This window comes from Aythya ferina (assembly GCF_964211825.1).
Source record: "Aythya ferina genome assembly, chromosome: 2".
In the NCBI taxonomy this organism is placed as follows: domain Eukaryota; kingdom Metazoa; phylum Chordata; class Aves; order Anseriformes; family Anatidae; genus Aythya; species Aythya ferina.
Genome location: NC_140297.1, coordinates 136,465,128 through 136,480,960, shown reverse-complemented (window position 1 = coordinate 136,480,960; position 15,833 = coordinate 136,465,128). Strand labels below are relative to the sequence as shown.

Here is a 15,833-nt window from a genome sequence, read left to right as displayed (position 1 = left end):
TTCCAAGTGTATGAAGGATGAGGTGACTGGGTGCAGTCAGCATGGATTTTGTAACCACAAACACTGTAATACCGCAGAATTGGTAAAAGAAATAGCCCATAAGCTTTGTACTGAGCTTGCAAGGCCTCAGGCTGAGGCTTGCTCTCTCTAAACTACTCCTGACTTGCCTGAAGCTTGGCTTTATTTGGTTTGACTAATTTGTCTAATTGACATGGGAGGGTCGAACAGATTTGGGCTGGATGAACCCCAGCAGTCCCTACCAACCCCAACTTTCTGTGATTCCATGAAAATGAAGCCTAAAGAAACACACCCAGAGCTTTCTTCATGTTAACGATCAGCAATGACAGTTCTTTTTTATTGTTTGAATTTTAAAGAACATTTCAAACCACAATTTCCTCCTTCTTCTGACCTTCCTTCAAGTGACTAATTACAAATCATGAAGGAATTAATGGTAAAGAGCTGCTATAAAGTGTTTGGGAGGAGCTTACGGATTTAGGGTCATTTATTCAAATTCTTTAATGACAAAATACTGTTTTAATCTGACTGAGTGTTTTAGAAAAAAAATGGCAACAAAAGAATGTGAAAGTACTATTGTTCTTCTGCACTGCTTCTCCACACAATGACTCAGAAAATTCACATATGTGAATGCTCACAAATGGATTTAAGCATATGAAAATGAATGCACATTTTGAATCCAAGATGCCTTTTGCAAGCATCCTCACTTTGGCTGCTTCTTAGTTTCCTCCCATAAAAACAGCCGGAAACAATGTCTTGGGTAGGTCTGGTGTCTTCAAATCAGGAGTAGATCAAAACTAATGTCAGTTTGATCAAACATTTTCTATGTCCTCATTTTCTCTTCTTACTCCTCTCTGTAAAAAAAAAAACTTTGAATTTAGAGAGGATTTTTTTCCAGCTGAACTGGATATTTCTCTTCACATTTTACAAACTTTCATCCCGAAAATAGTGTTTTATTGACATATTATATGTATATAGCATTGCCCATTAAGTTATTATGTCTAAGATCTGAGTCCATTTTGTTATTGACTGGGTTTTGCATTCCTGTTCTGCCTTGCTGCCAGCTCTTGGCATATTGTCCATGTTGATCTGATATTCTAAAATGTCATTTTTCCTTTCTGCAGAGTAAGAAATGTCAGTTTAATAATTCAACGATTCACTACTGCAAAGTCCAAATGTATTTTGGAGGTTTTTTGTTGTTGGAGTTTCTTGCAGTTTTCGCCCAAATTATCACATCCTCAATGCAGACTTACACACACTGTTCTGCCAAACACTCACTAGTGGAGTATTTTAGGAACTAAATATATTTCAGAGGGTGTGTCTGGAAACAAAATGTCACAGAAAGCTACCTTATGATATATATCGAAGGTCTTCCTCTGGGAAATCCCAGCTGCCAGGAATCATGGGATGATCCCAGTTTTGCAAACAATGCTGTCACCTGATGGTTTACTGCCCTCGGGGTAGTAGATGACATGGTCGTTTGATGTTCTCTGTGGGACTGGCAGGGTCTCTCAGTGCCCTCAGATTTTGTTTGAAGTACGCCCACAGACAACATGCTGTGAGCATGAGCTGGCACTTCCATTGTATTAAAGCAATTCAAGATGGACAAAATTAACTTTCTGTACTTTGTCTTCGGGACAATAGCTTCACCCAAGGTATAGAGAAGTAGAAAAACTTGGTGAACAAGGGAATGCCACAATTAGTATTCATTTGGGCAGCAACTGGTATGAGAATGTAAGAGAAAAACCTCTGTTTTTGCATTATGACTGTAAAAATGTCAGTGAATAGCTGCTTTTAACTACACTGCAAGCCAAGCATAGCTTTTAACGGTCTACAAGCACAGCCTAAAGGCACAAACATCTGAAATATACTGCAAACATTCAGATTAGAAGACTTTGGAGGCTGATGGAAAAAGAAAATGAAGTGACAAGATGATAAACAACAGGGAATGGAGAAAAATAACCCTCACCAGGCTGTGACACGAAGACAGATATGACGGATTATCGACTGCGCACTATCATTGACAACGCAATAAAGAAGCTAAATGAACTCTCATGTGCCAGCTGCTTTCTGTATGTGCTTTTCTACTTTTCTTCCATCTTTTCTACAGGTGCTTCCCAGCTGTGATTTCTTTTCTCTGTTTAGTCTGTTGTTCTTCTTTCCCCTGAGCTTTCTTTCTCCCTTCTGCACTGAAGGGTCATAGCAATATAAAAACCAAAAAGTTATTATTCCTTGATTTGCACAAGCCTTGTTTTTTTAAGTTTCCTGCACTCATAAATTCATCTTGCTGACTTGTCTGGTTTCAGCTCTGGAGACAAAAGTGGTAATGCAAGCCTCATTAGAAATTAAAACAGCAGCACCTGTGTTTTGTTCAGTTTTGTTTTGGTTGGAAACAGCAGCTTTTTAGTCTTTGCCTTAGCCATTCAGCTATTTCTGATCATACATTCATTCTGCTCTTTTTTTTTTTTTTGAGCAGGACCATGTCACCACTGTAACTGATAAAATCTCTTCTGACATTGTTATAGTTTGTGCTACATTTCTTTTGTTTTATAACAGATTTTATTTCATGTGTATAATTTCAGCTTCAAAGACATACTATGGTGTTATTTCCCCCCTTAGGTCTGCCTAATTTACTTTTTTAAGGATTCGCTCTCACTATATTTGTGTACTATTGAAAAAACACACATTCTACTGCTTTTCTGAAGCCACCTAACTACTTGCTGCCATTTCATTCACTGCCTTAGAGATTATGATGTGCTTTTTCTGTCTCTTCATTAGCTAGACTTTTTTTTTATTTTATTTTTAAAGGTAAATAAGGCTCTAAGTCAGAGCTTTCAAGCACCCTCTGTGTTCGTACACTGGGAGGCTTGATCTCATATCAAAGAGTTTCATGATTGCCTGACTTCGGAACTGAGCTTTTAATCTCACAGCTGTGACGTTCTTCAAAGGCTCCTGCAAGAAGCTGCGTCAGGAAATCGGGCGCACAGCACTCAGATTTCTATTCCATACAGGTTAGCAAATTCAGAAGGCGAAGTTGTCTGAATCATCACTGAACAAATTCAGTAATGACACATTCCACCTGTTCAAACCCTTGACATACCTCAGGCAATTTTCCTTCGTAAAATATTGTTTGCTAAGGTGGCTTTAAAAATGCAAGGAATATCAGCTTGAATGCTTGCCAGCTACCAACCTGGAGGGGAGAGAGGGAAGTATTTGCTATTTTGGGGACCTAGCCTTGTATTGTTTTCTCTCCTCCTTGTACTTTCTGGTCTGTTGGCTTTTCACAATAGCTTCTTATCTACTTTTGTCAAAGTACCAGGCGCAGTCAGTAGCCTTCCTCAGATGTCAGAAATGAGCACCTCTGGCTTCTTTTCACCTGCCTGGAAAAGATTCGGATGAAACAGCATGAAGTTCACATAAAGGTGGTCCAAACCTCACAAAAGAAATACTGCCAGCTAGCTCATCACAAACACTCATTATGTATTTTATACTTAGCTGCCTTTCTGACACTGAGCTAGACAGCTCCTCAGACTCTTTCATGTCAGTGTTTGCTGCAGTTTCACCAGCAAGCCCGCCCTTCTGGGCAACTCCCTGCTAGAAGACTCCCTTCTGTACTATTAACTACAAGTCAAGGACAGTCGTTAGGGATTACAAGGAAGCCATGTATTCCTCACTTAAAACTGTTTAGCAGGGAAAATAAAGGGAGTTCGATGTAATAGCAGCCTAGGAGGAAAAGGGATGAAAAACCTACAGCCCAGGAGAGCCATGTCCTACATCTGTGTAGGCCAACATAAGAAATATTAAGGCAGTGGGCATGACAGGCACTTCCATTTATCTAACAGACCAAAGGGCAAAGGCAGAATAGGGCTACTTACAGGTACGTCAGGTACAACGCTGAATTCAAAAACCAAGATGTGTGTGTTGCTGTGCAGGATGGGCAGATGCAGGATCCGCAGACTGACCGTATCCTTGAAGGCCCTGGAAAGGAAGACTGAGGCTTGCCTCCAGCGAGCACCCGATGGAGCTGCCTGCATGTGAACAAGGTGACCAGGCTGGTGCAGTCAGTGGAGTTGAACAGAGGTGTTTTGGAGTGGGCTGGAACAGCTCCCACATCAAACTTCCATGGCCTGTATTCAATACAGCTCCACCACCTGCAGTAGGAGCTCAAGACACTCAGTGTATTTGTACATACATGTGCACACAGATATAGGGGTCTTAAGCTAAAGCTGGTATGGATCTGTCCACAAAACTTGCTCGTAATCCATAAAATCTTGGGAAACAGTAGTCCAGGTGGTAGCCACCAGCATGGCAAGGCAGCACCAGGGATGGGCAACAGGGAGCACCTGCAGAATTAAGGGTTATGGGCTTGCAGCAGTTCTGTCAGATGAAAGTCATCGGGGGCTGACTCATTTTGTGAACTCAGAGTTTTTGGAAAGAGCTGGGCTTAACGCGTGGTTGTGTCAGCTCCTGGGGTGTTTTCCTGTTAACGTCACCATTTCCCTGTTTTTCATTGGGTTTTTCCTGTTCTGAAAGCTAGCCGAAAGGCATGTGACACCGCACACAGGCAGACTGAACTGGATTAACTTCACGATTATGTGAGGCACTAACAAATGCTACCCTTAAGCACAGATACAGGATATTAAAAATGGACTGTTTGATCATGATGCCACATAAATAGTTTGGCAAGTTCTATCAAGCAGAACTTACTAGTTAAGAAATTTAGAATGAGAAGTCAAGGACCATTTTCCAGGTCAGAAAGAAAGACCCACCATGACATCAAACAGCCAGTCACACCACCACCTGCAATCTGTAAAGCCAGTTAGCTGATTCAGACAGGAACAGATACACACCCAGCTGGTTTTCAATCTTTTTTTCCCTGCCCAGTGAGATGAAAGGATAAAGGCAGAACCATCTCAAAACAATCAGAAGTCTAAGGCCATCCTCCACATTGTTGCTGAAAGGGCCTGATTTATTTTTTGGAGTCACTTTTTAGTCTACTCCTTTTATTAGTTCATATCCAAAAACCCTAATTTCCTGGTAATTGCCACCAGAAAGCAGTTTGCCATTATCAGTCCAGTGCCTGAACTTCCTTATGGTGCATTTTATGTAATCTGAGAAAGTTTCACAAGCGATTAGGTGAGTCACTTGCAATAAATGCAGTTTTTCCAGAAGACTTGCACGCTGACATTAGCACACGAGACAAGGTTTCTAACACCACGGCCTTGCAGCACAGCAAACAGATGAGCATTTATTCATCTCAGATTGCTTTTGTATTCACAATGCAGTGCTGCTGCCAACTCAAGTTCCATTTGTGATCCAATTATGAAGGTCAGAAAGTTATCCCTGCCCATTACCCTGCCATCTATCGTTTAAATAACACATACATAGGGACAGAAGTAAGACAGAAGACACAACCAGAAGGAAAAGCAAAGAGGACAGGTTAATCTACGGCATCACAAATATGACCCTGGATTTATCAGGGCATTAACATGGGGGACAATTTATTATTACTGAAATCTGCCAAGTGACTGAGTTAAGTTCTTCTGATTCTTCCTTCGTTCAAGCACAGTTGATGTGGGTTCAAAGGATCAGAATTCAGACTGGACTGTGTGTTTAAAGGATGCGGTACTTACAAAATTTAGTCTATTTTCTCTCCCCTCCACCAGGAACATACTTCACATGATACAGGCAGCTTGGGATTAGGTCCAGACTTGGCTTTCATAAGACAAGAATTAAAATCAGTCATCAGTGTTTAATACCAGCTGGCTAGGATAGGAAAAAAAAAAGTGAACTTCACTGCACAGGTATAACATTTATCTCTGAACTACTGACTAATTAACAGGGTATGTTATGAGATTCATCTAAAAGAAATAACCCCCTAATCAAGATCCGGTAAATCGAGTTAATACAACTGAGAAATAGTGATAATGAGCTTGCATTTAGTTAATAATGCTCCTGATGAAGGGACATCTACTTGTTTGCAGAACAATTAAATATGCTGTAGCTGTTAAATGAATAATTTAATCCAGAAGGCATCAGCGAGCCTTTTTCCTACACAAAGAACACCTAAGGGTAGACAGTTATATCACTGGAACGACTTTCTGTATTCACTGCTGAGTAAATGGCAAAATTCTGGAAGTGAAACCATTTGGCAAAGGCAGGCTTTCAAATTAAAACAGAGAAGAAAGGACAAAACAGCTAAACCACCATTTTGAGGCATGAATGTATTCATTCTGAAGCCTGCTTTGTTTAAAGCTTCTTTGTATTAAGACAGGAACCGATACACAGCAATGAAGTATCTCATCAGCTTCTACACTTAAGCCTCTGAACATAACAGAATAAGGCATCTACCAAAGCACTATCACACTTGAAGCACCTCTCAGGAGGATGCAGATCTCTGCAAACCATCACTTTGGGCTCATTTCAATAAGTTTAGCTTAACTTCTTCGTTGTTCCATACAGCAAGGTAACTACATCAACCTGCAGCGTGCAAGAAAGCTCCTTCTCATCCCACCCCCAGGATGGGCTTCATTCTCAGCTTCCCCAAATTAAAGACAGGACATTTTGGCTAGATACTCCATTTCCACAGATTGTTTCTATTTACATGTTACTGAACAGCAACGAGGAGCTTCCTGCATAGGAAGAAAACTTAACTACAAGAACTATCCCCCTGGCATGCCCAAACGCCTCGTGCAGGTACCGTTCTTGGACTGCCGTGCAGCAGCACTGCTTGCTCCCTGTTCAGCAGCCACACTGATAAAGGTCACTGGTGCACATCAGGTGGCAGGGAGTTACTGTAAGCCATGAAACCAGACGCTATCTGCATCAGGGAGCCTGGGATATCGCAGATGGGCAGGACTGAAAACCTGAATTGTCCATCAATGCCAGGTAATCTCATTACAGACATGCCTTCCCCCAGAGCAGCCTAACTGTTTTGTAGCACACTCGCTGGAAGCAGTTACCAGACATCCTTTTGCTCCAGAACGGTTCAAAGTACAGGAACCCAAGTCTAAGAGTCCAGCTATAAACAGCACATCGTGATGAGACTATGCTCTTACAGCATGCGTCACATTTTAGGAGCATGACACGCAGAACTCTGCCCTATGGTAAGGAAATGGAAAAACAAAATGAATTCTGAACTCAAGTCTTGCATACAAAAGGCAAAATGAGAATGTGGAAGCTCTCACAGTAACAGCTGTAACACGTTATACTTGCTTTTGGCAGAATTTTATAACACATACCATTTTTTTTTAAACACAAGGGAATGGAATTAGATCCTTAAAATGAAAGCAGATCACAGGAAGATTTGCCACTCCCCCCTTATCTAGGATTGTTACTGCAAAACAGTTCTGTTGGCATATTCACCTAGAACCATTTAAAGATATTGGCTTAAAGATGAATTTGAAGGCTTAGGAGCCATCCTTCTGGGTTAAGCCATCTACTTGCAGCTGTGAAACACGTATTTGTGTAACAAGCAATCGCTGCACCCTCCTCCCATAGAGCATAGCAATGCTCCCTGCAGTGCAACAGGCTTGGTGAGCAACCCAACAGAGCACGTTCTCAGCCTGTGGTGCACGAGCTGCTCCTTTTTAGCTCACCATCAAGTCATTTTGATCTGCATGTGTAATAGATCATTTGCTTATGAAATATTGCTCTGTATAGGGCACAGTCCACAACTTATGTTGTTGCCTTGGATTTCTGTGCGCTGATAACGCCTGTTTTTATCTCCAGCACCCCCATCTCCCTTCTCGAGAGAACAATGAGGGAAGGGGAACGCTCAGGAGGTACCAACAGAGAGGATTTAGGCTCTTTTTAAGCTCTACTGTCAGTAGGCGGCAGCAGCAGCACACCTGATGTAGGGTTCAAGCCTCCGTGGCATTTGGAAGCTTTGAAGCCCAGTTCCCAGCCTGTTTCCATTTATGCTTTGCATTGTTGAGCCATCTGGTCTATTCATAACTGTGGCTGCACAACAGAACACACTTGAAATGAAGAGAGCTTCATGAGCTCCACCCCTGGCAGAGCCACTGCTGCATTCTGTATCAAGCCAATACACAAGGATTTCTGCATAATTGATCATTTTATTTATTCTATTAAAAGACATTTGTTCAGATCACCTGTTCAGCAGGCAGTTCCGCTGTTTCTGTTCACTGCATACATACTGAGCAAGTCTCCAAGCAAGACATAAATACTATTTTGTCTGACCCCATACATATGCGTCTTTTCTACAAAAAGCAGCTTCTCCTCAAAAGTTGTGTACATGGGACCAATATTCATTTCTTCTAGCCATGACTTGTACCAAATCCATATCAAGAATCATAGGTTAAATACATCAATACATGTAATAGAGCTTTAACAGTAAAAAAAAAAAGTAAGAAAGTTAAATACTGTAACAGCTTAGATACATACTGCATTTGAATGATAGAACATGAAGTCTACTGACCTAGCTAAAGACAGGCACCAAAACACAACATACAGAAGCAATGTCAACAGCCAGTACTTGTCTAAGCATTTTAGAGTTCCCCTTTTCCCTTCGAATAAAGAAGGGCTGTTCACATCTTGGATGCAAACTGAAGATAGCATTAACCTTCCAGCAAAGTTGATCCTGGTATTTTCAGGCTGGGTAAAGGGAAGGCAGATTAAAGCTGCAGGCCACTAAGTACACCCAGCACTCATGAGTCCGAGGAGCCAGTGTTTACTATAGCACAGGTTCCTTGTTCAAGCTAAGTGTACCCTATGTAACAGTAAGCTTAGCTGGAAATATTTGCATTTAGTGGAAAGTGCCACATTACTCAACTAACCAAACTAAGCTGGGCTTTTTTTTTTTTTTTTTTTTAAAGTGTTTGTGTTTTCTTTTCGTATTGGCAATGAAGGCTTAAGGAAGTTATTTTAGCTGAAACACCTCTGTGAAATGAAGTATGCTGACCTATGATTGATCTAGAGTTTCTCTAGAACACATGACTCAAGTTACAAGTGTTCTCCCAGTCACCAAGGACTGGCATTTTAGCCAGCATCTCAGTTTTTAAATTAAGGGCAGCTTAAGAGGAATCTGTACAATGTGACATATCTCAAACAGATGCAATGACGACCTTTAAGTTAGTTGTCAGTCCCTCCTTTTTACAGTTAGAGCCCAACAACTTGAGGCACCCAAGTTTAGTCCAGGACACTACTTGTTAAGTTCAAACTCAACACCTACAAGCCAAACAGACCCATTTAGGAGACTGCCATGTGGTAACATTCTGGACTGTAAGAACATGCATACACCAGCTGTCCAGAGAACCAGAGCTGCTAATAAAGCTGCTAGAAAAAAAGCCACTAAACATACACGTGCATGCCAGTTAGCTTCCCAACTAAAACCCTATGTACAAGCCATACTTCATTTTTTGTAATTTGTAGTTTTTAAATCTGACATTCTTACTAATATGTATTCAAGTGCAAGACATTCATTATGTGACCACTTGAAACAGCCAAAGTAAAAACGAGTGCAAATTACAAAGCCACAATGAGGTTAGTAATGATTTCCTGATCTTTTCAGGTGAAGGTTTATCTTACCAGATAAGTAACACCAGACAGGGTGGAATACATGAAGGACATGACCTTTAGGAAAGCCAACACAGTCTTGACTAGCAACATAGACTCTTTCTGAGGAGTCTGCAAGTTTCTTCATGCTGAAGTCCTCCACGAAGTTACTTGATACCTTAACTGCATGTTGTAATGTATTATTGCCCTACAAGTTGTGCAGAAACCCACAAGCCAAGAAGCTATTGATGCACAGACATTTAGAAGTCACTGCGTATAAAGATATGATTAAACCAGAACAGAATCTCAAGTATTGATTATGGCTTAGACCTGCATTGAAAGTCAACACTTAGACAAATATCCTTAAGCAAATGACATTGTCTATATGAGTGAGATAACTTTGTTACATTGAAGACCTACTCGGTTAAAGTCATCCTCCTACTTAGAGGAAAAGGTTGTCAATATATTCACAAATAACCAACCGCACCTTCTCCGCAAGAATTAGCCCTGTAAGAATTCAACAACATTCCTCATTACTCATCTTTTAAGACAGTGATATTTACAGATGTTAACAGGCTTCGTTTCTTGAACAGCCAGATGTTTGGTAGTTAATTCTTAATCCTCCCTTCCCTCCCTCATGCAGCTCTGCCAAATTCAAGACATTGTTCTAGCAGCATTCATGAAATCAATAGTGCAAAGTTATTACAAAAACCTCTTTTCCCAAACTGTGACTTCCTCTTCAAGTGACTTAAGGTCAATAGCACTCCCCCTCTATCTAGAGCTCTGTGGGAAGGCAGGAACAATGGATTATGTTGAATCTAGCAAGCAACCAGTTTGCTCACTTATTGAATTTGTCTGTTTTTCCATCTGCTGCTCGTACTGGCCATCGTTACAGCTTTGGTAACCAGTTCCCTACGTGCAAATTCACAGTTCTTCATTTTGACATGCACCTATAACATGCGAGTTGAACTGCACCACGATAATGGTAATGTCATCTCTATACATGCGAGCCAGCTCTTCTGGAAGACTGAGCATCTTGGACAGCCGCTCGTGATCCACAGTGCCAAACTCGTTATTGCCCACTGCGTGACGGATCAGGTGAGTCGCCGCGTTCTGGTCTTCGAATACTGAAGAGATCCTCGCTCTTCTTTCTGTGAGGAGACCATGCATCTGCCCCAGAGTTACCTTATAACCGCCAACAGCTATCGGCTGCTGGTGGTGAACCCCAGTGAGGTACTCCCCTACGATTCTAGCCACATCTTGCCTGTGCATAGTCTCCCACAGCCCGTCTGTAGCCAAAACCAGGAACTTATCCTGCGGCCTTAATTTGTGATGGATGACCTCTGGCTCAGCGGTGAGGTAAGGGGGAGTGTGATAATTGGGAGGAATAAACTTGGTGTATTCATTGTCATTCAGCTGATCCGGGCCTGACTCAACCACTCTCTTCTGTAGTTCAATACTCCACTTGAACTTCACATCACCAAAAGCTCTGAAAGGCATCAGCAGGCCCAAGAGGCGGTCTTGTTTCACCAGACTCTTCTCTTCAGATTTGGGATGCTCCGTTTTCACACGTTCCACTTCCCGTTCATTTTGTGCGTTGTGGTCATAGGAGAGATTGACTGCGGACCAAGAGCCGTCTTCTTCCTGAACCCCGAGCATGGCCCTGCTGTCACCTGTGTTTGCCACATGCAAGTCAACACCATCTACGTGGGCCACACAGGCAGTTGCACCAGAGAACGCTACTCGCAGTACTAGGTAGTTGAGGAAAGAATTTGGATCTCCTACTTGAGCTTCCAGAGAAATATCATTATCAAGCCTCTTAAAAGCATTAATTAAAGCTTCTTTCACATCCGTAGTCTCTCCGCTATTGAGATCAATCAGCTCCTGCCAGTAAGTCCTCAGACTATTGAAGTAAAGCTTGGAAGCTTCTTTGCTAAAGTAATCATTGGGATGCTTGTGCCACTGCAGAATAGGCAAGAGAGCTCTACCGCTTTCCACAGCATTTTCTATTTCAAGTAAAGTCTCATGAGGTAACAACGAGACAGCAATGTAGTAGAACAGTCTCTCACTGACAGCTTGAGCACAAGCACAGCCTGCGTGGCCATCAAACACACCCAGAAGCATCCCTCGTGTCTGTAAGCAAGTGGCAGCGCTTCTCCGGTCTTCGATTGGAGCATTAGCAGGCAACTGGTTGCTATCAAAGCCAAGGACAGAGCTCACATTCTTGCCATCAAACTCTGGGACTTTAAAACTGTATTCGTTTGCCTTCAGGATGCTGTTGACCTGTGGAGGAGTGAGGTAAAATCTCTGTGGTGTAGAAGCGTAATCCCTCGCGTGAATAAAATGATTAAAGTTCTCCTTTGGCCTATAAAGTGCTGCAAATCTCTTCTGAGGTGCATATCTGAAGTGACCGTGAGCAAAATGAGAGGAAAAGCAACACAGATGTTTATGGTGGCAGTAACAAGCAGTACTGCATATTCTGCTAATCTCACAGCTACGAATCAATGGGAACAGATGAGTTGGTGCTGGCATGGCATCAGACAGCAATGGCAGCCTGGAGCTTCGGACTGGAATTGCTGAAATACAAGAAAACAACTGTGCTTAGGGGGACAGCTAACAGATTTTTTCCCCCAGAAGACTGTGTTAAGACTTCTACAGCCCCTAAACAAAGTTGCTTATAACATGAAATAAACAGAAGAGGAAGAAGTGCTTGTTTATACAGTGCTGGGCTATAACAACAGAAGCTGTACCATACTCAGAAGCTCAGCATAGAGGCAGTAGCTCTTACACCCACTCAGACAGTAGTAAGGAAGTGACAGCGATCCAGACAGACAATGCAGCTCCATATAAGATTTCAGGCAACAATTAGCACGCAGCAATGCAACAGAGCAGTGCCATGCTCCACGAGGCTTCTATGGAGGTTTGGTTTCCTGCTGATGCTGAGATTCCAGCTCAGCAGAGCCGGATGCGGCACAGGAAGATGCAGTCTTTGTGAGACTGAAGAGATAACACGTAACAGCGAGCTTCGAGGAACACCATCGAGATGACAGACAACCAGCACTAAGATGAAGATGCTTTAGATGATAAAAAGCAAGCAGCAGACAGCAGACCTATTTTAGGCAAACAGAAGCCAATAGCAAGGTTTGTTCCTTCTCCCCCCTTTCACATGCAAAACTGTCACACTTGTGACATCACGGTGTCTATATATACAAAGCAGCCACAGGAGTCTAGGCAATAGATTTCTAGTTCATCAGATAAAAATATAAGTGGTAGAAAATGTACATCTGCTACTAACAGCTGATCTACCTCAGTTTTAGGATTATAAATTGCTAAAAAAAAAAAAAGCTAGTTAGTTGAAAGATTACATACAACCTGGGTTTTCTTCCACCACTAGAACAGCGCCACACTAACCCAAAGCTAGATCAGTGCTACAGTAAAATAACTAAATTTAGTGCCCAAGAAAAGCACTAATGCTTTGCCATGCGTAAGTCTCCCTAATAATTTTTCATTCCTCTGGAAAAAACTTACTCGAACATCACTTTACTTGTCCCCATTACCACACTCATTCACAACACTAGCACGAGCACCTCTTAAACCTCTTATTCATTATGCTTCATTTTCAGGTAGTGTTTTAGTGTGAAACTTGAAAAAAATGCAGTGGGAAGAGAGCAGAATTGCATTTTTTTTTTATGCAAAGTGTGCACAGTTAATGGCAATTCATTTTTCTCCTTCCATCTTTTATGATCAAGTTTCTTTATGATTAAGCTTCAGCGTAACTGCTTCTTCTAAAAAGATTAGAGTTCTTGTACAAGGCTTCCGCAGCCCTAGGTATTGTTGTCAGGCACTCGTCTCTCACCTATTCTCTGCTTCCCATTGATCAGAATTCTGTGGCAGTCTATCAGCGAAGAAGTATCTAGAATAAGCACATGAACACACCCTGTTCTGTGTTGGAAGACAAGGAAGCAAGCAATGCTCTGCAAGCCTGCCTCTTCTTAGGAGTAGACCCCGTTGCTTTCAGCATTTTACATATTTTGTGACTGAGAAAAGTCGAATTTGTGTTTTACCATTCCACTGGCGTTCTCACATTGTACCTTCGTTCCCTGAAGAAGCGCCTGTCAATCCAAACTTGTATTCACAAAGATTTTTTTGTCCACTGACCTCTCCCAGGCCTCCTCCTGACAGCTATGATGCCTGAAGAGGCCAATTTGCTGTGGTTCAGCTACCAGGGAGAGCTTCGGTCATAGTCCTGTGGACCCCGGCCAGCTGCCCATATACTCAGCAGCAGTGCACTGGCTTGAACTCCCAGGCACATAATAAATTTATGCTAGCCACTGGCTTCCCAGAAAATGTCTTTCTCCAGCCCAGACTTCACATGCACACAGTATGACACAAGTGAACTGCAACTCCAAATATAGATTTTAAAGTCTATTACTGCCTTCTAATTATACAGGAGCTATTTTGGTAACAGTTATGTGCATTTCTTCACATGACATTTGAAAGCCACAACTTTGATTACAGAATGGGATCCTCAGCATTCTACAGATGTGTCAGGTCTGCAGCAGCACCTCAGATCTCACGCTGGTCTGCTAGACCCCTACGGAGGGTCTGACTGCTACATACTTGAGTTCAGTGCTGACCCATGCGTGGTTTACAGCTGTTCCAATAGCTTTGCTGTCAACCCATGATGAAGCAAAATTATAAGCATACTGCTGATATAGTGGCCCTGCAGTGCCACTAGAAGTTATTTTGCTTATTTTTTATCCTTAGTTTAGCAAATGTTTAATGAAACCTGTGAAGATGCATGAAGAAAATAACCTCCAATTTTCCACTGCCTGTATCTCTCACAATGAATCCCTGCCAGCTTTTCCGAGTCTGCTTTGTGTGCCTGATTTTAGACCCAGCTGATCAAGTCAAAGAAATTCCAAGTCTACCAACATCAACTGAAACCATTCCAAGTCTCTCCCATTTAACCCTGCAACATGGATGCCCAAAATAAAAGCACACTGCAGCTAGCCCTGAAGTACTTTAAGGCCTTAAGTTAATGAAGATGATAGGACAAAAGGAAAAGGCATTAAGAAGAAATTTTACTATCCAAGCGGGATTTGTCAGCTGATTGGTATCAGGATAGATTTTAAAGCCTCTTCAGGCTGAGAACAGGGTACAAACACTACTTCTCAGGCCACAAACATGGCAAATAATGAGCCAGATGGCCAGTTTATGGATTTTGTAGTACTATTCTGATTAAACAGAAGTATATCACCCCTTCCTTTAACAAGGGCTTACTACAACTGTACTACAAAGGCCACTTGATGCTGCTCCTCCAAAACACCTCCTGAACAGCACTGTCAGACACTTGACCTGAAGGCAGCAGGCTGCTGGAGAGGAGGGGAGAAGGAACGAGGCAGGCTTGGCCCTGGGGACCCCCAAACCCCTCCCCAAACACCGGTGCGAGATACATACCGATCCGCCTGGGCCCGGGGCACACACACATTCTCCTGTCACAACAAGAAGCCGCCAACATCCACAAAGCAGAAGCCCGGGGCGGGGTGGGGGGAGGGAAGGGAAGGGAAAAGGGGGGAGGAAAAAAAGAGGGCGAAGAAGCAAAGGCGGAGAGGACGTTAGAGAAGACGGAGCGCCCGGGGGGGCGCCGGGAGGGAGGCACAGCACACACGCAGCCGCTCCGCGCACACACCGAGCCGCCGCCGCCCGCTCCCCCGGGGTAGGGCAGGGCAAGGCCCGGCCCGCCCCGCCGGCCGCCGCTACCCCCTTAGGTTGACACAGCCGCCCTCCATGCCTCCTCCCGGCCCTTCCTGCCCCTCTCCTCTCCGCGCCGCCCCAGAGCTGGCTCACCTGGCTCCTGCCCGGACGGCTGCAGCCGGGAAGCCGCCGCAGGCACCGCCCCGCGCGCACACCCACTCACGCCGCCGCCGCCGCCTCACTGCTGGGGCCGCCGCGCGTAGCGCCGCCTTATATAGGCTCCGCGGCCCGCGGCGCGCCCGCCCATTGGCTGCCGGGGAGGGCAAGGAGGGGCACGTGACGCGGAGGCTCGGCGGCCGCTGAGGCGCGCGGGTGGAGGGAGGGGGAGGGGACGTTGCGTGCGCGCGCAGGGGCGCGAAGGCGGGAAGGCGGCGAAGCCACGCCCACTGCCCCCCCTCCCCCCCATGAGGGAGGGGGAGATGGCGGGGGGGGGGGGGCATGGCTGAGGCGATTCCTGAGGCGGTGCCCTTGGGGCTGCCCCTGCCCCTGGCTCTTTCCAGAGCTTTTTCTTCTTCTCCTCGCCGTGTCTGCAGGGAGAGGCGTGG

The 15,833-nt window shown here is 43.8% G+C and overlaps 1 protein-coding gene across 4 annotated transcripts; it reads right to left on the bottom strand.

Annotated features, from left to right (window-relative positions):
- Window positions 1-327: 327 nt before the first annotated feature.
- Window positions 328-15,475, bottom strand: PDP1 (pyruvate dehydrogenase phosphatase catalytic subunit 1). Of its 4 annotated transcripts, none has more exons than XR_014689919.1 (3): window positions 15,382-15,463; window positions 3,891-3,993; window positions 328-3,395 (listed from the first exon to the last, which is right to left on the bottom strand). XR_014689919.1 is itself a non-coding variant. In XM_084510527.1 (3 exons), the coding sequence occupies exons 2-3, from the start codon at window positions 15,020-15,022 to the stop codon at window positions 10,456-10,458; spliced, it is 1,683 nt and encodes a 560-aa protein (XP_084366653.1). In that variant the 5' UTR covers window positions 15,023-15,026; window positions 15,382-15,468; the 3' UTR covers window positions 8,074-10,455. The 4 variants fall into 4 exon arrangements, 3 of the variants coding, with proteins under 3 accessions (XP_084366653.1, XP_084366652.1, XP_084366654.1); XM_084510527.1 differs by lacking the exons at window positions 328-3,395; window positions 3,891-3,993 and adding exons at window positions 8,074-12,107; window positions 14,992-15,026 and having other exon boundaries at window positions 15,382-15,468; XM_084510526.1 differs by lacking the exons at window positions 328-3,395; window positions 3,891-3,993; window positions 15,382-15,463 and adding exons at window positions 8,074-12,107; window positions 13,388-13,444; window positions 14,992-15,026.
- Window positions 15,476-15,833: the final 358 nt, after the last annotated feature.

Bases quoted from the DNA above. Each gene is read 5' to 3' on its own strand.
- PDP1 (XM_084510526.1), bottom strand. From the start codon at position 15,022: ATGTGTGTGTGCCCCGGGCCCAGGCGGATCG. The intron at 13,445-14,991 runs GTATGTATCTCG...TGCTTATTCTAG, and splicing joins CCCCGGGCCCAGGCGGATCG to ATACTTCTTCGCTGATAGAC. The intron at 12,108-13,387 runs GTGAGAGACGAG...CTTGTATTTCAG, and splicing joins CAATGGGAAGCAGAGAATAG to CAATTCCAGTCCGAAGCTCC.